The 25342-nt window shown below is 40.2% G+C and overlaps 1 protein-coding gene across 2 annotated transcripts in view; it reads right to left on the bottom strand.

Annotated features, from left to right (window-relative positions):
* Positions 1–25342, bottom strand: part of enox1 (ecto-NOX disulfide-thiol exchanger 1) — a 111548-nt gene that overhangs the window by 6662 nt on the left and 79544 nt on the right. The window contains exons 9-15 of one of the 2 annotated variants that reach the window (XM_075480093.1): positions 19839–19945; positions 16247–16364; positions 15021–15280; positions 10339–10446; positions 4640–4696; positions 3169–3268; positions 250–335 (exon numbers count right to left, since the gene is read on the bottom strand). In XM_075480093.1, the coding sequence (XP_075336208.1) occupies positions 250–335; positions 3169–3268; positions 4640–4696; positions 10339–10446; positions 15021–15280; positions 16247–16364; positions 19839–19945 (836 nt within the window). The remainder of the gene's footprint in view (positions 1–249; positions 336–3168; positions 3269–4639; positions 4697–10338; positions 10447–15020; positions 15281–16246; positions 16365–19838; positions 19946–25342) is intronic. The other variant, XM_075480094.1, reaches the window with a different exon arrangement.

Here is a 25342-nt window from a genome sequence, read left to right as displayed (position 1 = left end):
CAGACAAAAATGGGACAACAGTCCTCTTCCAAAGGTCCACAAACTGGTCTCCTGTGTTCACAGCCATTTACAGACTGTCGTTTAAAGAAGAGGAGATGCTACACAGTGGTGAACACGGCCCTGTCCCAATGTTTTTGAGACGTGTTGCTGCCATAAAATTCAAGATTTCAACGCATATTTTTCATGAAATAGTAAAACGTCTCGCTTTCAACATCTGATTTGTAGAAAAAGCTGCATGGACATCTTTACCTTTGAGTCCAGTCTCTGTATGTATGACCACAGATACTCAAGATTGGCTCCAAACGGATGGACGTGAAGGAAGGTCGATATGATGCCTGCAGAAGAAAGAAAAAAATAAAAGGTATTGTCCAGTGCAAACAAAATATGACAAAATGGAAAAACCCTTATAGAGGCGTTTAACATAATCAAAAGTTTGTTCAACTTGTGAAGTGTGAAGCTAGAATGAAATCAATAATGATGTATTTATCTATAAAAGTCATTGAGGTGACTGAAAGGTTTCACTTCTCTTTCCAGCTGCCTGATTTGGCTAATGGTGAACAATTGGTGTATAGACAAAAGCAAAATATGACAAAGAGCAATGGAAATGTTTTGTCATCAAGTATCATTTAGAAGCAGAGCAAATCACAATATTAACCATCAGTATTCAGCGCTGCTTTATGAACAGGAGCTTGGCGAGCTAATGCAGCCCGAGAGAGAGGTCTTAAAGATAAACCAGAGCGGATTTTAGATGAAAAGTTTCAGGCTCCGGCAGAGAAGCTAATCTGCATCCTCACGAAGGGCTGCACAATAAACAAATGGCAGAGCAGCCCCATAAAAAAATGCTGGCTGGAGCAGAAACAGCTCTCAAGTTGATTACTTCTGAGAGGTCCTGCAGAAGTAGGCAGTCAGAGGGAGGGGGAGGTGAAGTGAGGGGAGGGGGTAAGAAAATAGAGTGGCATCCCCTTGAGGATCCAGCACAGCCAATATTTATTTCCTTGATTTATGTGGCGAAACGCTGGCAATTACGGACGGGCCTAATTCAATTCCTTCCACCAGGCCTGCTCACATGGAACAGTGCCATCAGAGGAGAGCTGAAGGGGTGGGGTTGGGAGCTGAGTGTGCACCATCTTTAAAGGGAACGTTTCATTTCCAACTAGCTCCAAGAAAACGCCTCGCCCTGTGACATAAAAAGGAAGTTCCGTCCGCAGCGTGTCCAATCACCATCTGCAGTGGCGTACACTTCCATCCATCGCCTGCTGAGGCATGTCGGGATGAAGAGTTGATGGGCTCGTTCATTCTGTCGCAGTTACGTTCAGACTTCCAAATGCAACAAAACTTCCTCAAGCCCGAGCTGAGAGTGTGCAGCAATACTCAAAATTCTGTTCAGTTCACACACCTCCATGATAAGACTATTACAATAACACATAAAATCCACAGATGGGATTTTATGTGTTATTGTCCAACCCAGGATCATTGCTGCGTGCCAGTCTTAATTAGTATAAAGACTACAGGAATGGAGTAACTGAAAAAACGTGCACATTTACTGTTTATTTGCAAAGGTCGAAACGACACAGATATTGTTCTAGAGATAGAAATGGCTAAAATTGATCTTATATTATTTCACAAAAGCCATTTTATCTCTGTGTATTTGTTAGCCTGTTCATATACTACATACATGTTATGGCTGTGTTCACATTTTTGGTGTTCTCATTCAGGCTGCTTTTTACACATCAGCTGAAACGCACAATGCAAATGTGTGTTTGCTGCCAGATGTGCCTTTTAAAATGTTTCTGTTTGAGGAAAAGCTCCTACCGTCTGCAGTTTGCAGGCAGTCGGGGAGGAAGACGGAGAGCGCTGCCCCCTCATATCTGGATTTTCTTGGCGCCACTAAGAGAGATAAATGTGCTGCCCTTATCCTGCTTTCCTCTGCTGCGGACAGAGCAGCGCAAATACAGATCAATTCATGCTCCTCTTGATGCTGCTGCCTGGCCCGCCTTATATGAGGGGTTCAAATGACACAAGGGAAGAGAAGAGCTGAAATGAATCCAGCCTGGATGCTCTTTGGGGTCGACAAAGACTGTAATTCATTTACATGTGGCAGCTTTAAGTCATCCTCAGTTTTTTCTACCAAACACAGTTCCCCTGTGCAATCAGTCCACTGATGTCCTAATGTTTAGCAACACTGCTGATCATATTTCATGTATGCACGAGATGTTGGTAAGCTTTAGTGAAATTATTTCACAATCACAATATGTGCATAATCCACTTTGATTTGCATCCTGGAAGAGACACTTGAAAGCAGAGCTGGAAACAAAATGTTCCGAGCAACAATCATTGCATTCATACATTCTTCTGTTCATACAGCAGCAGAGCCAGTAAGTGGTCCGTCGTATAAATAAAAAAAAAAACTATAAAAAAAACTGCATTGTCTCAATGCTATGATGCCTGAACCCAGACGCAGTGACTTAGAAGTCCCGTCTGCTCAGCTCATTGTCACATGAACACAATGGCGCCGCAGCTCGTCCAGATCAGAGCAGCATTTCATTTCTTATTATCTTAGTATGAAAATGTTCCTGAGTTCATTATGCTGCCAGTCATTTAAAATGACAAAAGGAGCTTGAAATGGTGATAGTCAAACGACTCTCAAGAAAAGGAAGTACAGGGAATCAGTTCCCTTAGGTGTAATGAATGCGCAAGTAGTTTTCCAGGAATTCTCACCTCACAAACTTTCCTGGCCCCCTGCTGCTGTGGTCACAGCTGGAGAAAAGAAGAAGGTTGGAACCTCATCTGAAGCTGATAGATGCTCCAGAAGTCTTTGGTTTGTGCAAAATCGATTCACCTCAGCTGGAAAACTCTGTTCGTCTGTTTGTTGAAGCTCGACCACAGAACAACGGAGCTCTGCATGCTTAGTGCAATAACGGGCTGAGGTAACTGATTTCTGTGTCGACTAATGTGTGACTGTGAGATTTAGCTGCCTACACTTTCAAAGGGTTAACAGTCATCTTGGTGAGTGCAGAGTCGGTCCACAGGAATTCCAAATGAAATCATAAATGATCAGATATCTGTAAAGGGATATAGCTTTTTTTCTTTCTTTTTTGATTAAACCATAATCTCTCCCTGAACAATTGATGGCAAACGCGTGCCATGTTGAGCTATTATCATATTTACCTAAAAGCAGGGCCTCTTTTTCTGATGCGACTCCCCCTCTCATGAACTCACTCCTCCTGTCTCTGCTGAAGTACAGCGAAGGAAGAGATCCATTCATGGCCTGTAAGGAAAACACACACACAGGTATAACCCAAAAATACAGAAAGGGGCTTGAAAATGTAAATAGTCCAGGTCACACAGAACCAAGTAAGATGTCTGCAGATTGTGTAGAGGTGGTGGGTACAAGCCTGCAACCATCAACGTGGACTTCAGCATAAATTCTGATACATTTCTACCTTTAACGACTCAAAAAACAAAGTCAATCTGTTTAATCTGTTAAATTTGCTCAGATGCACTTTAAATAAGCATCAGTATTGTTGTGTGAAGATGTTACTCCAGAGCCATTTTGCATACAAAGGTAGAATAGGGTCAACACTAAAGGGGAATTTAACTTATTTAAAGATTTCAAATGAAATGCCATGAAATGAAACTATATAGCGTTGATAAGAAGAGGCTTTCAAGATGAGAGTAACAACACTTTTTGTTAAAAAAGATCTGCTTGTGGGAAGCGATTTGGGGCTACAGCTGGTCTGGAGGAAGAATGAAACCTCCTCTCTTGGTTGGCTGATAAGCTCACAAATGTTGGTCACAGAATGCAAGTTTGATCCCTGCTCCTATCACCAGCCTTCCCTTCACTGCATCTGCTTTTATTTATAACAAAAAAACAAAAAATCAGGTTGCTGAAACATCCAGGAGGGACATCCAGTAGCCCTACAAGTTGTCTTGATTTTGATCTGGCAGTAACTATTAATGCCTGGCACTTTATTTGAAAAAAAAACCCCACAAATTATTGTTGCATATTGTAAATACAAGAATACACAGAGCACTTAAATATCCAAACAGTCCAAATAATATCCAAATAATCAGTAATTGTGTTTCATGATCCAAAAATGGCAAAATTTAGAAATGAGGGATGATTTCTAAGAAATGTATTAGCTTAATTTTTGTTTCCGATCAAATGTTCTGATCAAAAACCCAGTTTATTGGCAGTTTTTTTAAAAGTATGTTTTATTATTCTAAAGCTGTTGTGTGTTTTAATATGTTTTACTTGAAACTAATGATTCTTTTTACAGGTCACATAATGCAATATTGAGAAGACATTTAGCATATTCCCTCATTATTTTACTGGTACATAAAAAAACTACAATCTTAATTTGGCATCATACAAATTAAAGGCCCCAAAAATCTGTGCGATTTTATTTAGCACAAGTTATTTAACATTTTCTTAGTTTGAACATATGCTATTACATGTCTTGGGGGGAAAATTTCTTTGTGCAGGTCTTGAAAAACATTTTTTTAAGTTTCACAAAGCTGATGCTGTGTAGAGCCAAAAGAAAACAAATAAATCCACTCATTTAACAAGCCGGAACTCTGACACAACAAGTCATTTATCACATTTACTCAAGACTTCAGCTCAAGGCCCAGATTTTACCTTTTCATGGAGCTCTCCGTTGGTTCCCTCTACAGCCTCTCCTGTACTGCTCAGGAGCTGCAGAGACACACGGAGAGAAAACAGGACATTTAGTGCGAGTAAAACGCAGAGTGAGAATAATTATCTTTAAAGACAGCTTGTTTTCTTTGCTTAAAGATATATGAAGTGAACAAGGACACAATCAGGCTCTCTGGGGTGTTTATCTACTACATCTGTGCGCTTGAGAATTACGGATCTCATAAATGATTCAAAATGACATCTAAAATATGATGAGGGGGGAAACAACAGGCTTGTTTGATTGTGTGTTGGCCAGATTTCTCAGAGGGAGGCCACAAACGCTCGGCTGATGGAACAGAAACAAAACACACAAACTGATGGCTGTCATCACACTTTAATCTACATCCTTCTTCTTCAGACTTTCTTTTAACATAATCATGTAGAGAAGTTACCAAAGGAGGGTTAATGCCCATTCAGCTTACATAAATAGCAACTTATAATGGTGAAAAGTAAAAGTTCCCAGAAACAAAGGCATCCAAATGCATCATAATTAGCAGCAGAGGAGTCACTCTGCAGATGGCAGAGTGTACAAACTCTGCCATCTGCAGAGTTTTTGCCAGTTTGTGGGAGCGAGGGTCCCAGCACCCAGTAAGGAAAAACAAAAACAGTAGGTAAACAACAACAAAGGTCAGATTATGAGGGTCAGAGAGTGGAATAACAGAATTTAGATTAGTATCTGTTCTTGTTTTTTAAAGACCTGTGTTATTAAAGAAACAACTTTATCAGTTGTTTAATGAATTCAATGAAAATGATGCTATGCTGCTGTAAAATCCTTTATTCAAATTTCCGACACTTATCTGGGACCAGGTTGCAGAGGCAACGACTGAGCTCACATTCCCAGATCTCTCCCCGGCCACCTCCTCCAGCCCCTCTGGGGGGACTCCGAGGTGTTCCTAAAGCCAGCCAAGAGATGAAATCTCTCCTGCAGTCTAATTCTTTAGGTCACTATCCACAGCTCATGAGGATGGCTGAGGGTTGGAACATAGACTGACCCTTAAATCAACAATTTAACCTTTCAACTCAGCTCTCTCTTCATTAAAGGGATAGTTTGCCTCTTTTGACATGAAGCTGTATGACATCCCATATTAGCAATATCATTTATTGAATTTGACTTACCCCCTGCTGCGTCCTGTGAGCCGAGTTCCAGCCTCGTTTTGGCATTAACGAAGGTAGTCCGGCTAGTTTGCTAGGGTCCCGAAAATAAAGCGTTTTGCTTCTTAAAACAATATGCGTTCAAAAGAGTAATAGATTTGCATCACAAAATCGTTAGCCAGAAAAAGTGAGACCTCACAATCGCTTGGCGCTATTTCTCTCTCCCTTCGTATCACTGCGTGCTGTGTAAACTGTGCAGACCGAAGTGCAGACCGAGCAGTCCCCTGCTTCCGAGCAGCAAACACCGTAACAGGCGCAGCTATCGCTAGGTGGCTGTACGCATTGATATGAAGGGAGGCAAAAATAGCGCCAAGCGATGTGAGATCTGACTTTTTCTGGCTGGACGATTTTGTGATGCAAATGTATTACTCTTTTGAACGCATATTGTTTTGAGAAGCAAAACACTTTATTTTTTAAACCCCAGCCAACTAGCTGGACTACTTTCGTCAACGCCAAAACTCAGCTGGAACTCGGCTCACAGGACGCAGCAGGGGGTAAGAAAATGTTCATAAATAATATTGTTAATATGGGATGTCATACAGCTTCATGTCAAAAGAGGCGAACTATCCCTTTAATGACAGACCAGTATAAGATCTGCATCACTGAGGAAGCTGTTCTAACCCGCCTAAGAGCATCTGACTCCCACCTGAGATGAGTTGTTAAAAGTGGCTATTTCTGTAATATTAAATAAACTGAATTCTTCTGCCCTTCAGTTTTTAATAGATTGTCCAAATATATAATCACTAATGTTGCTATTTGGGTGATGTTGTTGTCTTTGGACAGAGCCAGGCCAGCTGTTCTCCATCTTGTCTTTTGCTCTAAGTTAAGCTAACTAATTACTTGCTGTGACATCAGACTGGATCATCCTCTAAGTCTCAGAAAGGAAGCCAGTGAATATGCTTTATAATATTTCAAACAATTCCTTTAAAACAAGCTTACAAAGTCCTTACTTTACCAAAGTCCACTAGTTTATCCTGTGAAGATTCAAAGGGTGGCAATCTCTACAGTATGGAAATAAATCCAGGATCTTAAAGCCTTTTGCTGCAGATCATTTTCCAAAATATGTCTAAATATAATTTCTTTCTCTCCAGCCCAAAGCCACCAGTCTGCTTCCTCCATCAAGCATGAGTAACTCACAGCTGGTACAAATCTGCAAGCAGTTATCCATCAGCCGAACCTGACAGCCCTCTTCTAATAGCAGCAGCCAAAATCACAGTTAGGGAGCTCCTCCACCTTCGACCAGCTGTTTTCACTCCCAGTTTTTGTGCAAAAGTTAACCACACTGTTAACATCCAGACGTCTGACCAGTTCAGACACATTGAAACTCAGCTGATCGATTCCCAAGAGGTTTGTCCGTGTATGAGGTATGCAGGGCAAACATGCGTCCTTATCTTTTTATTTGATAAGATAAAGTCTCCCCCAAACAACACATGCATCAGAGGTGCTGCTGCCATTGTTGCAGACTCCTCCCGCTCTGATGTGAACCGGAGAGCTCAGTAAAATCCAGACAAAACTAGGCTTGTCAGGTTTGCTGTGCTCGTCTCAAACAGCATATGACTCTTCTTCTAATGGATCTTTTGTGTGTGGAGACGCACAGACATCAACTCTAAGTAAAGATGGATGTGTTGTCTGATTTATATGTAACCTCTGACTGAGTTTGTTGTTTTTACTTCCGCCTGCAACACAGAATCATCTGTCAATCTCACCTTCAAAACCATTGAATAAAAGGTGCTTTTCCTCCTCCCACACACACCTCCTCTGCTCTACTATCTTATTTCCACTGTGTGTCTGCATCTTAATGGAAGTTTTACGTCCATTCTAAACATTGATCATCCTTAATACTTTATTTAAACACAGCAAAGGCGTTGAGCTGGCGGCTGTAGAGTTTCTAAACATCTTTGAAGCAATCGGTAGACACAGACTGGTGTAAAACCGACATCAGTTTCCGTAAAGATTTATCCAAGACCAGAGAAAACTACAAAGAAAACAAACCCAACTATACATACTGATTTTGCTGAAAATGTGAGGACATGTGAGGAAAGGAGAATGTGATCTGAACCTGTAGGGATTCAGATTTAAAATAGTCCTGTGTCAAAACAATGCAGGGAGCTTTATTGGTAAAACTCAACATTCAACATTAAAAAAAAAACGAGTCACAGATATGAATCACAAGACCTTAAGACCACGTTTTACTCTTGCTGTCAACAGTCTTTAAAATCTACCTCAATTTCAAGACTTTTAACAGCGTTGAAGGCAACAAAGCATCTGTCCTCTGTTTGGACTGTTTAATTTGCAATTCATTTGTCACCTTCCGATCGATTTGAGGTATGAGGACAGGGTCAGAGTTCACAGTTGGGACTTTAGAGTCACTCACAGGGTGGATACTTTGAGTTTTGCACACAGTTTTCTACTTTATTAACAGAAGTTCAAAAGGCACTTTTAGTTTCTTTGGGCTTAGTGGAGAAAGAGGAACCTGATCAGACTCCATGTTTTGAGTGAAATGGAAGTAATTAAGATGGACGCAAACATCGCAACTGTGTAGGGGGTCATATGTGGTTCATTGCTCAGACCGCGCTCTGTAGCACATCAACTGTAATAATAGTAGAATATCCCATCTGCAACTCATACAAACACCAGAATTGTAATTTTGCCTGATTTAGATAAAGGTCAGCAGTAGAAATATAGCCACTGACACGCAGAAAAACCTGCATATGTACTTCAAAAAGCACTTTTAAAGCAAAAACAGTTCTTTGGTGTTGCCTGTGAAAAAAAGAAGACACAAAGACATTTTCTACTTTAGCAGGAAAAGCTATCGTCAACAATTCAAACAGCAGTGATTATGCTGAACAGCTGCTGATGAGTGCCAGTTGAAGGTGCCAGTTAACAACGCACTGTAAAAACTATCAACAACACAAAGCACAGCACCGGCTGAAGGCAGAGGTTGGGCTTGGCTAATTCAGCCCAAAACATGTGTTTCACATTACTGAGAAAATCTCTGGCTGGAAAGAGAATGCTTTAGGAAACTGCGCTGTTCGTGTGATGAATTACAACATAATCAATCAAGCATATCACTTATAGCCACACAGAACTTGTGCTTGTTTCATATTGTAAACGGATGTATAGACATTCATCTCAACCTGAAGATTTACTAAGAAAGATGCGCTTTCAAAGCTTAGTGAGGGAGAGAGCTGACACAGGCACAGGATGTAGGTAGGATCCTGTTGGATAATGATATCCCAGTTCATGGTAGCACATATAGAGATAATATAACATATCATAGCATAAGCAGTAACGTAGATTCAGGCCTAACCTTATGTGAAATGTTCAGCTCTCTGTGGATTTCTCCCTTTAGGAGAAGCTTTGGCATGACGTTACGGTAAAGGGGAAAAGAGTATTACCATAATTCGTTTTTTTGCTCAGCACAGCTGAAATGTCTCATGCTGGGGCAGCTGAATGTCTTGTTTTGGTTCTTCAGATAGTTTAGATTGACAGTCACCCATCCCCCAACACAGGAGCTCCACATGATTGTGTGCACGGCCCCCAACTGTTCATGCTGTGCATCCAAGTTTGCAGATGACAATCATCACCATTGGTTGGATTACAAGCAAAAATAACATTTAATATCAGGAGGAAATCAACAAGAATGCAGTGAGGTGCTAAACGAACAACCTGGTGTTTAACGTTGATAAACCCAAGGAAATTTAAAGTGAGGGGACTCAATCACTGGAGCTGAGGTGAAGTGGGGACAACAGATTAGATTCAGATTAATAGAATTTGTATCTCACTCCTTCAGAGTGGTAAAAAAAGCTCATGAATTATTGCTCTTAGTAGGAAAACATGGGGAGGCTAAACCTCTCAGCCAAGTGTGCTGGATGCTGAACAACAAAAATTCATCCCAGCCGAGCCTGTCGACGCTTCTTTCTTCAGGGAAGTGATATAAAACTATCCAAGGTGCTTAAATAGAGGGCAACTGGACTTCTTTTCTTGGTTCTTGGGGACACCATCTCTCATACAAAATGCATTTTCGGTTCTAACTGACCGGTGGGGAGTTTCAGACTAATGAGATGTTGCTGGGACAGACACACCTTGAGAGTCATTGAGTTCACACCTGTGTAGAGATGACCGATTGAGTTAAATATGCAATTTTTAAAAACTAGAAAAGCCCCATGTGTTCATAGTCAAACAAACTGGATCAAATCAGTAAGAAAAGACTTATCTATCTTATCGACTTTATTTTAGTTCTGTCAGTGCAAGCTGATGCCAAATTATAACTATCTCCTGCACACATACAGGCATTTTTGTCCACCTTCTATCAGATATCAACAAACTGTAGACAGGGAAAAACAGACTTTTGGAAAAGATTGTGAAATTTTGTTGCTGATTTGGTTTTATCAGTCATGATGTGTCCTTTGTTGATTCCTCACAGCCCTAACATATGGCCATTGAAGAGTGGTTCATGAGGCCAGTTGGATGTGATTGGGGGTACGCACCTTGTCTCTGAGGGAGAGCACCTCCCCCTCCAGGTAGCGATGCTCCTCTCTTGCCTGCTCCAGCTCAGTTTCTTTACTCGACAGCTTCTCCTGCAGGCTCAACAGTTGCTGAAAGACAAACGAAGGCACACGTTTAGCTTTAAGAAAGAATTCAAGCATAATTTTAGCCCATGTACATGTTAGGTGTGAATCTTTAAATTAAATCACTATAGATATGACTGTAAATATAAACTCAAATGTGTCAGCTTTTGAAGTTCAACTTCTGAGACACATACATTTAAAAATGAAAGATATCATTATCAGCCTTCTCAGCTGCTAAATCTAACCTTTCGAAGGTATGAGCGCAGCAGAAAAGGAAGGAATCACGAGTGAGACTGAAGTAGAAAAGTACAAAGTTGGAAACATTTATGGAGGATAAGTTTTGAACCAGTGATCTCTTGCATTTTGATTGTTGCCCAAGACGCCCACTCGTAGGGAGGACAATTCATAAGATTTTATTGAAGCAAATAACATTATGGACTACATAACAACTCATGGTCAATCCGAGAACATTTTTATACTGCTTTTTGGCTCTGATAAAATACACTTTATAACCTCTTTGTCATTGGAAAAACAGGCCAGACAAATAAATTAAAGACAGCTAAAGTTGGAGGCAACAGATTGTCTTCTCACACAGCCTCCTTTAACACACTCCAAGGACAGCGCTGCAGGGGGTACCACTTTTCATGGAGAAGGTGGAGGTCACACTCTCAATGACGTTGTTTAAATTGCCAAGTTGCCGAGACTTGGCGATGTTCTGCTCCTGTTTTTACCCTGCAACATCATGAGTTATGATTTCGCAATTCTCTAAGACAGAAAAAGTAATTTGTGGTGAAACGTGTGATTTGTGATTTGTGAGTCTCACATGCAATGCAGACTTGAGAGTCCTGCGTACATGACACAGTCGATTTACAATTAATGTGCAATAAAGGAGCTGGTGAGCAAACGATATTGAAAACTTATTTTCCATCCCTACCCACAAAAGATGACAAGAAAACAACACGAAGCAAACGTGCTAATTTCCTATTTAAGCAATTCTTCAAGTCAAAAAATTTCCATAACTGATCTAATCACAGGTTCTCAAATGAGATAACCTGCCATGTTTCAAGGGACCTGCAAGTTTTTGGCTGGTAACGCAAAAAAATACATTAAAATGTGTTAATTTGGGCTCCAGGGCATGAATGGGCACAAGCTCTGGAGCCAAATGACCAGAGAGGGCGTGTTCCAAAGCTTCATTTGGAAACACTTCACTGTCCTGAGTCTTTCGACTTTGGATTCCTAAATGCTCACTGCTCATTCATTACACTATTGTAATGGCGGTGTCATGCCTTATGCACCTCTCTTCATATAAAGTGTCAACAAGTGAACAGTTCTTTCAGCCAAGTTCTTACTTTGTTAGTCACAGAAACTCGTGTACATTGGGTGAACAAAAACAACAGCAGGTGACAAACGAGAGGCGACAGCCGGGTGGCTTTCAGTCACACTGTTAGAAGTCAAGTTGGCAACATTTAAAACAAGCCGGCAGGGCAGAGCGTGTGTGATTGTGTGTTGGAGGTTGTCTCTAATGTGTCTTGATCTATCAGCGCTGTCACTTCAAATAGAGAAAGACAAGAAGTCCAGTCAAATCAGGCTAACTTGTGCCAAATGAACGCAGCGCTCTGACAAAGCTTTCTGTGCTGCTTCATGAAATCAGTGGAGCGAAGGATTATTGGAGACCTCTGAGTCAGCAGCCAGCAGCGGCGGTGTTTGTTTGTCTGCTTGCTTGTGTGAACTCAGCTGCCTGTTTTTTGTGATAAAACTCATCTGTGGTTTCACACAACTCTGGAGCACTGACGAGCCGACGTGCCTTGCTCACTGGCATCCTTGGATTTAGAAAGAGGAGAGAAGTATGCCGTCATGCGTTTCCTCTGGCCAAACAGTCCAAACCACTCACGTTTGGAACCTGTAGGTGGACCCAAAGGGTTACTGCATATTTGAACACAATCACGCGTAACATTTGAGGGTATTTTTCATGGTTTCGCTCTCCCATTTGTTTTAGTAAGCTTAATAAAACAAGCTGAAGCATGAAATACTTTATTCTACTGGTTCCACATTTTCAATCCATTTCTTGGAAGCTTTCCACACAAAAGTTTCCTGTTTTTTTAGCGGGGGATTGTAAGAATATTTAAAACCATTGTACCAACCGCCTGCATTTACACTGCAGGGACCAGGGGCCAAACAGAGTACCAGGCAGACATTTTATCCCCCAAAAAGGAGAATAGGGAGCACTTATGATAGAGCTCCATTCTTTGTGATCATTTGCCTAATAATCCCAGAACATTAAGGTGTTTTTGGATGAACTCTTTCACACTTCTTAAGGTAATTGATAATTCAACGTTGTGTCTATACTGCTCAAACCGTTGCCTCCTGTAGTTCATTGAACTTTTAGATTCTGACCGTGAGTAGGAACTCTTTTGGCACGAAGGGAAGTTTCTGTGAGGTGAATGTCGGCTTTTTTTGTTGAACACATGTACACAGTACAAAAAAAACTTCAGTACTATAAACTATAAGGGCAGATGTGGCTTAGGAAGTAGAAGGATCATCTTTCAAATTGCAAGATTTTTTGGTTTGATTTGATTTTTGATTAGGTTCAGTGAGCCCCTGGTAACACAAACAATCACAGTCTGAACCAATCATTTAACTCTGAAAAAAGCCTCCTGGGCAGAGAGATAGCATATGAACGGACACTGAAATCTGTATTTCTTGGAGCACAAATCAATATGTTAGACGAGATAGACAAGAGCAGTGTTTCACTTTATTATACGAGTCCAGTCTGAGCAAATTAGACTGAAATGTCTCTATTGAAAACTGTGTTTAAGATGCTGTTTGGCACTGCCATCCTTACAGTCTCAGTCCAGACAAACAACTGCAGGCAGGAGCGTCCTTCTCTATTGCTAATGATATCTTAGAGATTTATCTATTCTGAGAACACCTCCTTTTTTCACCGTAAATGTTGTTTCAAGGCTTTTATGTTTTATAAAAAACAGTTGAAAAAACTGGTTAAATAAATACATTTGGCTTATACTGAACCTCTTGATATGTTTAACTCACTCTCTGTAATTTTGAATTGATTCAGTTTTTAATGCTTTTTCTCTGGTTTTTTGTCTTTTCAAAGCTTGAATGATGCTGCTTTTTAAGTTGTTTTATTTAGGATAAAAACGCCTTCAAAATGACTAAATTTGCAGTAGGCTACTGGTAAATAGTTTGGACACATGTACTCACTGAAAATATTTACTTAGTTAAATGTTAATATGTTTTTTAAGGTACAGCAGATAAGTGGATGAGCTTTTGTAGCTTGAAGTGATTTTAGATAAAAAATAAAGATTATTTCAAGTAAAATGTGCTAATTTTCCAGTTTGTCCAGAGAGAATGGATGCTCATAGTACGAAAATTCCCATTAAGTGTTTTTGTAAGTCTTTCTAACAAACTGATCAATGCTGAATTCATTTTATAAACTACTTCTAGAATACTCAATACATAATTTCCTATTTTTCTCCCTAAAAACTTAAAAGCACAGACGTCAAGTAATCATAGCTTTCTGCCCTGGAGGCCCCCTTTGCAAGGTTGCACAGCCTGGCACATTCATCAGAAGGTTTTCCAGCACCGCCATGACTAAATGTTGTGCTTTAATTCCGTTTTAGCAAATTTATTAGAGAATATACAACATTAATTCCACTGAATCCCTGCCATAAGGTTACTTACACCCTAATTAGAGTTTTTTATTGGGCAAAAGTAAAGATGTGTATTGTTGCTACAGATTTTCAACTCTCATTCAAGTTTGATGACAAATTAGACAGAAAGACGTCTTGTGTTCCAGGATTTTCTCAATAGTGTCCTTTGCGTGGCGCCCAAAGTTGTTTATTTTCACATCGCTGTTGTGAAGGTGTACGAAATTAATTTCAGGATGTTTTTTCTGGTAGTTTTCAAACACAGCGAACAGTGTAGAGGGTTGATAGATGCAGCAATGTTTTTTTCCCTCCTCTCAAGTATCAAATGCAACAAGAAAGAAATTGGCAGATTTGTTGCTCTTTCACTCCCATACAATTGAAGGGTGTAAATAAATCTAAGTGTGAGCCCTGCACAAGTGCAGCCATCGACATGAATTTGTTGTTATGTTTCATGAGGTAACAAAGTTGCCATTAAAAGCCTACAAAAATGTCAAATTACTATATAGCAAAACTGCTTCGTCTGGGGCAGGAAACTAAAATTGTGAACTGCGGAATCTCAGCCTCCAGGCACATGTTTCAGCTCCGGGAATGTGCAGAATAAAACTTAAAATGAGTAAGAAGCACATGGTTTTGATGCTCACAAACTTCTCTGGTGTTCCTTTAAATTAGATTGAATGTATTTGTGAATGTTGATGTGATTTTGAACTAAACACCAACCAATTTTAAAGCAATCATGGGGAAATTTCAAGGAGATTTTCTGGATAATATGATAAATGTAAAATGAAGCTATACCTATGATTCCCTCTGTCTCTTTGTGTGAATGTCATCCAGACACCAACAAGATACCAGCTGGCAAAGTGAATATGAAGGGTTGGAGCACATATATGCCATATGTGCCTTATTGTGTATCGATGATAAATTGATATAGAAGCTTACCTGCTGCATGCTGTGCATACTCTGCTGCAGCAGCTGGATCTGAGCCTCGGGACTGTTGGCGTGAGTGTGTGTTTGTGTGTGAGGCCGATCATCGTCCGGACGACTGGCCCTGCTCTGCTCTATCTTTAAAAGCTCCACTTCGTTCCTGTAGGCGTCCAGCTGCCAGCGCAGGGAGTCGTTCTCCTCCTTCAGAGAGGCCTGATCACAAACTCCTGCAGGAGGAGATGAGAAGAGAGCAGCAGAGAGATGTCGAGGTATTCCTTCAGAGATCAAAAAACTAAAGTTATTCACAGCTTATAAAATGCAGCCTATTTGTTAAAGGGACACTATGTAATAAATTAAGTCATTTATTAGCTCAAATCAACATATTCATTCATAAATTAGTCCTCATTGGTGTAAAATTATCTCTGTCAAAAATCTCAATTATCCTCCTGAGTGAAGAATAACTTGTCTGTATCTACATAGAGCGGGCAAGCTCTTTGGAGGCTGCCATGTCCTTCCGGTCTATCAAAAACGACGAAGTGCCGAGAGGGACATAAAGCACTTCGAATCGCGATTTCTCCAACGCCAGGCCTGCAAGCGGAAATGACGTCATTTTGACGTCACGTCCGCCGAATGGCTTATTACCGGCGCTAATGGCAAATAGATTTCATCTCGAAAATTATCCCGCTAATAATGCATTGATTGTTACCAAACTTCTGCCGTAGTACACATAGGCTCTTAACTCACAAAACGAGGCATTAGAAAGTTTGTAAGTTTACCGGGAGTTTATTTAAAAGATCATCCAGATAGCAACTACACACTGCTGCTAACGCTAACACTGCGTCGACGTCACTTCCGGTAACTCCCGGAATATGATTTGCACACCAAAGGCTATGTCAACTTATGTTATCTGACATGTTATCTGTCATCTGTATTTATAGTGTTGTTGTATGTGTGTTATGTAATCCTTTGTACTGTGTGTCTTGATGTCTTTTTGTTTGCATGGACCTTGAGTCTGAAGCCATAGCTTCTTGAATCTTGACACATACCGCCTGCCGTAGTTCAAGAAGTTGCAACGCACATTTGAAAACGCGAGGCGCTAGAGATCAAATTCATTCGACTTTGCAAAATAAAATTGCACCACTAGATGGGGGGAGAAATTACATAATGTCCCTTTAAGTTTTAATAGTGAAAAAAGACATCAATAATAAACGGAATGTGATTATAATATTTCTTTATTTTACCATTTTCCTCAGTGCGTATCCTCTTGCAGGGAATCTCATCTGAATCATCATCCGACATCTCCATCTCCTCCTCTCGTCGGATGCCCATGATCTCCTCACTGTGGGCATTTCTCAGCTCCTGAAACAACACAACAAGCGGACACAAACACAGCGACAACAGTCCTCAGCACAATCAGGAAACACTGGGATGTGCTCTGCATGGTCAGCAGATAAAATGTCACCAACAGCTGTATTTCCATGCTAACAAGTTAAGGCAGCAGGAGAGAGGAGTTTGTGTTTGTGTGTGATTGAAAAGTGCAAAACGGCATTATTTCGAAGGTCTTTGTGGAGGTTAATTTGGTATGTGTGGCTTTAAAAAATACAGCTTAATTCATAGGGTGAACTCAACTAAACTTCATATTCTAATCGTTAAAGTACGAAAGTAGTCCCAATCTGGAGTGAAGATACACTTCAGATATGACGCCTTACAATACCAGGAGTTTGCACTATCTGTGCAAAAACGTTTCCAAATTGATCAGTTTCAGTAACTCATAAATCAATCCTGGGCTCTGTTTTGCGCTCTGTTTACACTCTTTTACTTGGATCAGTGTAGATGGAGGTATGATCAGAAATATGTGTAATGCGACCGGAGCAGTGGGAGTTAATGAGTACACAGACTAATTTTGTGGCCTCTGTGGGGATTCTAAATTATAATATGAATCAGCTCCACTGATCTCATCTTATCTGTCCACAAAGTGGCTGCATTTTCATTTCTTTGTACTTGTAGAAACCAAAGGTATTCAGAAAGTGAAGTACATGCAAGTGGAGAGTAGGAAGTGACAGTGCAGAGCCTCCACCTGCATGCTGCATCATCTTATCACCTCTACAGAAGATCACTGATATTGATATCATTGATAATCAGAACATCTCCACCGTGATGCAGCCTGTTTCCATATACTTCACAAAAAAAAGCTACTCAGTTGCCAGAGGGAAACATTGTCATCCTGTATGTATGTCATGTTTCTCATGTTGCCATTTTACATTTCTTGAAACTGCTGAGCCAACATCACTGAGAATGACTCAGCCAGGTATATATATATAAATGAATAGACCTTCATTCAGGAGGTCCACAGTTAATCTCCAGTGCATGGCTGTTGTTTCCCCCTCTTTTTTTAGCTTTCTACAGCATAGTTCCAGTCGCCCATAAATTAACTTTGAGAGTGCATTTTGTTTAGGAGTAGATCAGATAAATATGTTTGATTTGGGTTGTATGTGACTGGATCTAAGTTCAGCTTCTTTGCTTTACCCGTTAAGAGCCCTGACATGAGTTTTGTTGTCAATTAGCATCAAACAAATAGAATTTTTGTTTACCTTTGTTCTCATACAGTGTTCAGTAAGATATTTGGCAACAAAACCTGTTGGATTTCAGTTCCAAAAGGATTTGGCTAAGATTAGGAACTACGTATACAGCCTTTCAATATCCCAAATGGTGCTCAGATAGTATCACCATGTGATAATGTATCAAAGACGCAGAGCTCCTCTAACTCTAAAACACTGTTTCAAGAAATTTAAAACAGCAACATTCATATACGGCAGCAGGTTGCTCCATTGATATGGGTACATGTAGACTTACCACAAATACTAGTCATTAAAGAATGGGCTCACATGAGAACTACAGCATGCTATAGATGACTTTCCTGAATCTCACCAGTCATGCTGTGTACCGATCACTGACTCTTACCTCTTTTTCAACCAAAACTACTAAAAATGGTGATACTGGGCTGACTCAGATGAAGCTTCGAGGGTAACTGTTTGACACAATGGATTTGTTTGACTTCAGAGTTTATAACAGAACCAATGACCAATACTTTAAAATAGAGATTTGCGTAGTATTGAGAATATCTGTGAGTAAATGCAAATGAATGCCAGATTTTCTATCCAGATGAGCTGGTGTAGCTACAAGGAGACGCAGCTGAAATGGGACCAGTTCAGCAAAAATTTGGAAAAGAGAGTAAAAACGTGATTGGAATATGACGGTGGAATTAGCTTCAGCTAGAAATTTGAGGAATGGTACAGTGTCCTCGTCTCGTTTCAGTGGAGCTGAAGCTTTAGCAGATGTGGATCACCAAGTCTGATTTCACTGTGATATCGCATCTGGATTTTATTTGGATGCCAGCTTTTTCTCCTCAGCCTTGTGTAAAAGTTATTTTACATCTTTGCTCACGGTTTTTATACACACAAATTGAGGAAGCAGAGCAGAAGTTTACGGCAAACGGGTAATGTGGGCAATATTCTGTATATCGTAAATTAATATTTTCATCTGCAGATTTTGTATTTTTATGGGTCTAATGAGCTGTGGTGCAGCCCAGCGTGTCAATGACGTCGTCCTAGTAGACGCGTGTGTAGAAAGCCCCCCAATAACAACAACACAGCAGCTCTGAGCTAACAGTGCAATAGTACGCATTCATTCATCCATTGGTCTTAAAGTATTGGTGAAATAAAGACAGATAATGCCTTATTTAGAGGCTGTATTGTCTCTGCCCTGTTCTCTCCCGTTATATGAATATACGCGGATCTCGAGTGATCTAAATATCGTACGAAGGACGCCAACTTTCACCAAACTGTTATCATGAGTAGATAAGAAATAAGGTCCAGGTTTAAAAAAAATGAACTTCTCCTTTAAATTCAGATTTCAGTTACAGTTCAGTTTTTCTGGCTCCTCCAACATGCATGAGTTGATAAGAGGTTATGGTCATTTGACATATTTTTATGAGATCAGGGTGCTTTCAATCTTTTCTGGGGACCAGGATGGATGACCTTGCTGGCCAGAGGGTCAGTGACTGAGGCCAGAGACTGTACATGTAGTTAAACAAGTGATATCGAACTGTCAGTACTCTAACTCTTTTACTGTGACAGACTTCCTTTAAACCACACACTTAAACCTTTGAATTCAAATTGCTTATAACTACCTGTTCTATGGCAGTGGTCAGACTAAAATGACTGAATGAATGAACCAAAGTACAACAGCCTTTCTATTTGTTTTCCATCTGCAGAGGGCAGTGTGCACCTCCTCATTTTGTTTGTGTGCTTATATTTGAAATGTATTAAACAAAGTGTATTTCAATGAACTCTATTTTTGTTTAATTTGTTTTTATTCATTGATTCCACCCCTGCAGAATGACAAAACCAAACTGCCTACGCATCAACAGGCTGCTAAATCCACCATCGACTGCTGAGTGCGCTGAAAACTGACTAATCCTCCCTGCGTTCTCATGCTCAAACTTGTTATCTTGATTTCACTCTGGATGAATAATTGATAAGAGACTTAACCCTGGAAATCACGGTTGCCATAGCAGCGCCTCACACTTTCGAGGAGACGGCAGGTCTTTTACATTTTGGCTGCGGGGAGAAGGAGAGGCCCAGATCAGAGGATGCTGTCTGTCTGTCTGTGAGGGAAAAGCATCCAACAAAACAACAACAGGGCCACTGAATTCGACAGATCAAACAGGGCTGTCTGTCAGCTTTCTCCTGGAGACTCAGAGGTGATGGCACAGAAGAAGGCAGCAGGGTGGGGTGGGAGGAGAGAACAGAAAAAAAAAAAAGGTATACCAACCTCACACTGCTTGCGCCAAATGTCTATGTTCTTGCGCTGTGCTTTTGAGAAATGGTCCCATGCCTTTTGCCGGGTGGCTGCGGTGAAAACGGTGGTAATCTGCTCGACTTTGAGGTGAACAGGGAGGAGTAAGAGGAAGAGGAGGAGGAGGAGGAGGGAGGGTCAAGACAAAACAAGCCGTTTATGTAGCATTGTAGCACTGACTAGAGGTCTGAGCAGCAGACAGAGGAGAGACCGTGGACATACACTGACCACAGGCTGGTGAACACAGCAGGCTGGGTGTTTCATGTTAAAGAAGCCCAAAATCGTCAGTTGCTCAAGTCAAACTTTGAAAAGTTAGTCATATTTTCTGGACCTCGCTGAGCAGATGGAGATATAATGAAGGTATGTAGAGATTGTAGTAAAGGCATATTTATAAATCAAATACAGCCACAAGTGCAGATAAATTGGGACGCTGTGTAAAATGCAAATTAAAACAGAATGCTTTTATGATTTCCTAATATCAAAAACTAATGATTAATTCACAACAGAACACTGAAAACAAATCAAATGTTGAAAGCGAGACATCTGACTATCTGTCCATCCATTGATGGGGGGGCTGGAACCTATCCCACTCTCAGGTCGCCAATCAATCGAAAGGCCAACACAGAGAGTAACAGTCATGCACGCTGACATTTGACTATTTCATGAAATGATGGCAGCAACACGTCTCAAAAAAGTAGCATCTGCTTGACCATGTTGCAACTAACTAGGTTGACTTCAACAGGTCAGCTCAGCTTAAAGGTCTACATCTCTGATGGTGTGGGGGTGCATTTCTGTCTTTGGAACCGTAAACTTGCACATCTGGAAAGGCCCCATCAATGCTGAAAGGTGTAAACAAATTTAGGGCAACATATGCTCCTCTCGAGACAACATTGTTTTCAGGGAAGGCTTTGAATATTTCAGCAAGACAATGTTAAACCTCATGCATCTATTATAACAGCATGTCTTCATAGTGGAAGAGCACAAATGCTGAAACATAAAATACAACATAGAAGACCCAGGAAAGGTCCAACAGCTGGTCTCCTCAGTACCCAGATGTTTACAGACTGTTGGTAAAAGAAGAGGGGATGCTGCTTTATAATCTTTATTGAGATTTGTTGCTGCCATCAAGTCCAAGATGAGTTCGTATTTTTCAAGAAATAGAAAAATGTCTCATTCTAAACATCTGATAACTTTTCTATGTTCTACTGTGAATAGATTAAGCCTCGTATCCTTGTGTTCTGTTAATATTTACATTTTACACAGCGTCCCAACTTTTTTGGAATGAAAAAATTTGAATGATATCATCATTATGGGATTTAGCTGAAAAAATTGACAGGAAAATGAGTGTAATTTCAGACCAAATGAATAATAGTGTAACAGCTAAAAACAATGTTATTAGTCTTGACTCAAAGGAATAAATGTGTTTCATATTAACATCTCAGCAAAGCAAGGTTCTGGTTTATTTCAGTTGTATTCCTTGTAAACATGGCTCTATGTGACTTTGCCGTTTCCACCTTTGTTGCAGAGATTCTGGGAGACAAGGACTAAGTTGTATGAAAAACATAAGGTCGTGAAGCACGAGCCTCATTAAATATTAAAGGCATTTCATCATCATACCTCAGGGCTCTGAGGACTTCTTTTTCTTTTGGCATGAATGGTGATCAAACACTGGGAAGCCCTTAACAACAGTTTCAAGCTTTTACTGAAATTGAACTGCAGCTAAGGAGACAAAAAGAACCAGGAGCAGCAGGAATCATATAGGAAAAGTTTTGATTTGATTCCAGACTTTTAAAATACTGTAAATGTTTCCATTGTAGCACATCCTCCTGCCTAAAAAACAGGACGATTGTCAATGACTCCCAAAGTGCAAGTACTTGGGAAATCGAGATATGAAGCAGCGATTAGCCCACATTTCAAAGTAGAAGGTGTGGTTAGTGCTTATTTTCCATGTCTTTCAATATTTCCCATGTTTGGTAAATCTACTTGGTTACTAATAATGAGCGTTATGCCATATCTTTCAACACTGGCATCCTGTAGACTTTGTTACACCTCCCCATAATGAGCTGAGGAAGAGAGCAAAGCCGGCTGGAGCACAGGTTTTTAATAGGATCCAAAAACGTATTATGTGTAGGCATCCGAGGCAGAAAACACTTTCATCTCATTCGGATGCACTCTATTAGGATTCACTCTAAGCTAAAATTACATAATTTCCATGAGAACAAGGCACAGTTGTGTTGGATATAAGAACATAAAAGAACCTGAAATATTGAAGAGCTTCAGTCGGCTCTTAAATAGTTGATATGACCTAAACTAAACCACTTAGTTTAAAGCTTTCATTTAAACTAGATGGAAAGAGTACCGAGTCCCAAACCTGGGTCTCCTGGTTTTGTTGTGTCTTTAACTCCTGAACACTGAATCTCTCCTGCCTTAAAAACTGTTTTATTTTGTCTGTTAAAGCTTAAAATCCCTCTTTTTGTAACAGTTTCTTTCTTCTCACCTTCACACATGCAAAGAAACAGCTAGTTTCGCTATTTTAATGATACAATATGTGTTAGTTCCAGTTTCCCGAAATTTTCAATGCAAAGGTGGAAAGTGTAAAGCTGGCCCAATGCATAATGTATAAACTCTTTTATGGTCAAATACGGCAGGCTGAAATAAACAGAAATGATCCAGGGCGGTACATGTAATCAAAATGTGTGTCACGTGATGAGCAGGTCTCTCTCCTGGCCGGTGCTCTATACTTACATCCCTCTCAGCATCACTTCCTTCACGACTGACTAAGGCAACATTTACCCAGAATGGAAGGTGAGTTTTAGACTCCATTGACAATATATAGAATAAAATGAGCTTTGTAAAGCAGAACTTTGTAACCTGGAGAGGATAGATTTAACTTTAAAACATTCCTCTCGCTCCCTCTCTGCTGTGCTTCATATCCGCCTTCACAGCCTCTACCTGTGGAGAAGGCTGTCACACACACAAGCACACACACACACAGGCTAGTAACCATAGAAACTGTGGAAGTGGCTCTGACTGGTTGTTTTCACTAAGGCATGGTGGATCCTTGCAAATCAAATTAAATGCACAAGGAGCAGCCACAACATGTTTTTTTTCACACATTCCTTGTCTCTGAATTTCAGCAAATATGACAAAAGTTACCATGTTCTGCTTTAAGATGAGTTAATTTTTTAATATAACTGATATGTGAGCATAAGTGCATGAACTTACCATACAGTTAGAAGCTATATTATACTTCCATTCTGTGAAAAATGTTGCCTTTTTAAGTTTTGCTCTGACATTTGATTTGCTTTTATTCAACAGCTGTGACATAAAGTTTATTCACCAAACCTGAATGAACAAGGGAAAATCCAGTTATTTCAAACAACATTTGTGTGCTCCCTGAACTCAGGACTTTTTCTGAGGGAAAACAAACTGAACTATGACCTTCTGACAAAAAGATACAGAATGTACTTACTGTACTTACCCATCTGCACCTCCCTTCACACACCTTGGAAAGATGTCAACATGCATTCTGAGCTGCTGTCAAATAACTTCAATATTCTGAATGAACTGCATTGTCAAGTTTGCATGAAGTGATATTTACTCTGTCAAATTGAACCAAATGTTCTAATGGATCATCTGCTCTCCTGCTTCTTGCTCCTAGTTGTGGTCCTTCAGCTGCGTCTTTCAGCTCCTCTGAGATACATTTAGACGTAGTTATGAACGGATTTCTCACTTGACAGTTTATTCACTCTTTAAAAACCATTTAGTGAAGTACAAAGTGCAATGCTGTCCTCTAAAATGGGCTTCTTCTAATTGCCGACCAGCTTTTTCAATATGCAACAGTCCAAAGCCTAAAAAGCAGCAGCAACTCTTATTCTATAATTATGTCTTCTCAAAGGATTTCTTGAAGTTTCTGCTCATAATTCGGACAGCCTTCTCCAAACTATGAAGGGAAACTGAATTTAATAAAATGCACTGTCAGTGCTACGTTTCAGCTAATTAACTGCCTCTTATTGGTCAAAAATCCCTTAATGTAGCTTTAAGCGTAAAGACTTGGAGAAGTGATGATGAGTGATGTTTAAACAGGGGTTAATATTTTGCATTAACAACAGCATCGTGTGCGTGATGGCGTTCTGCAGCCAGCATGGGAAAAGGTCCGAGCGTTGCCACGCCACTTCTGTGCAACTGACCCAATCATCACAGCACAGAGAGCTGAAGATAACGGAGCTGATGGTGAGACGGATGAGGGAGCGTTGTCATGGAGACTGAGGCGAGATGCTCGCAGAGTAAATGAGTTGGAACGAGCTTGGCTTTAAAGTAGATGTGGTGAAAATGGCTTCACGGTCTGCTAGTGAACCACACCCTGCAGCCGGCTGTAATCAGGAGTGAACTAACACCATATGCTGAAAGGATAATATTTATTATTTAGCTTTTAAATACAGGATGACATTTAAGAGAAATTGGCTTAAAAACATCTCAAAATATTGCCAAATAATTCAGACATTATTGGTGAATAATAATAGAAAAAACATGAAATATGAGCCTGGTTTCAAACCCCTGCAGTGATTTTCAGCTGTCAGTGTTTAAAAAGCTCTCAAGATTTTATTCTCAGATCAAATCGAGTCCTCCTTACCCTGGATCGTTCTATAAATGGCAAAGTATTACAGTATTACAGTCTGTCGTAATTCCAACTCGATGGCTTGGTTAGATTTATCTGAAGTAAATAAATTCCTCATTTTATACAGGGTTTACTAAAATAAATGTTTATGCAAGATTTTATTGACCTTTCATTATCATATAGTGTCATTTATCGGAGTTTAGAGTAAAAGACGGTATAATTATACTGATTTATACTCTTTATGCTAAGACAACAGACTTTTGAAACTGTTGCATTCACTGATTTAGGTTCAGACTCGTGGCCTTTTAGTTTTGGAACTGTCGCAACTTTTAGCTTCAGTCTTCTTGCAAAGCCAGTGTCATACTGGGCCTTGTTTTTAAAATAGTCATTCAGAGAACAAATCCAAATATTTTTGCGAATGAGTTGCTGGCCACAAAAAAACTAATTGCATCCACTGATCGAAAATTGCTGGGTGAGGGAGCTGAGAGGCTCTGAAACAAAAGCAAAGCTCTACTTCTCATGGGGGTGCACTGCCTGTAAATCCCGATCATACCAGGAAATCTGTGGACTATGATGGGATAAGTAACTGTTGCTGAAAAAAGCACATGTATACCTTCTATCGAAGCTTTGCGTGCAGTTTAAGGGTAATCATTAATTGTTTTAACACTGCAGATAATCCAGAAAACATGTAAAAACATGCCATGGCTCCTTTAACCTCAACATGCTGAAATATCCTATTCACACTGGTGTGAACACCCATGTCTCAGACTCACCTGAGTAACTGCACAGTTCACAGTTATCATTCTGAAGGTGTCCAACGTGCGACGTGCCCATCTGTCTGGAAAGTTCTCACAATGTGACC

The sequence above is a fragment of the Odontesthes bonariensis genome, chromosome 12 (assembly GCF_027942865.1).
Source record: "Odontesthes bonariensis isolate fOdoBon6 chromosome 12, fOdoBon6.hap1, whole genome shotgun sequence".
NCBI classification, from domain to species: Eukaryota; Metazoa; Chordata; class Actinopteri; order Atheriniformes; family Atherinopsidae; genus Odontesthes; species Odontesthes bonariensis.
The sequence above is the reverse complement of the archived record's forward strand: the minus strand, read 5'-3'. Positions and strand labels throughout refer to the sequence as shown.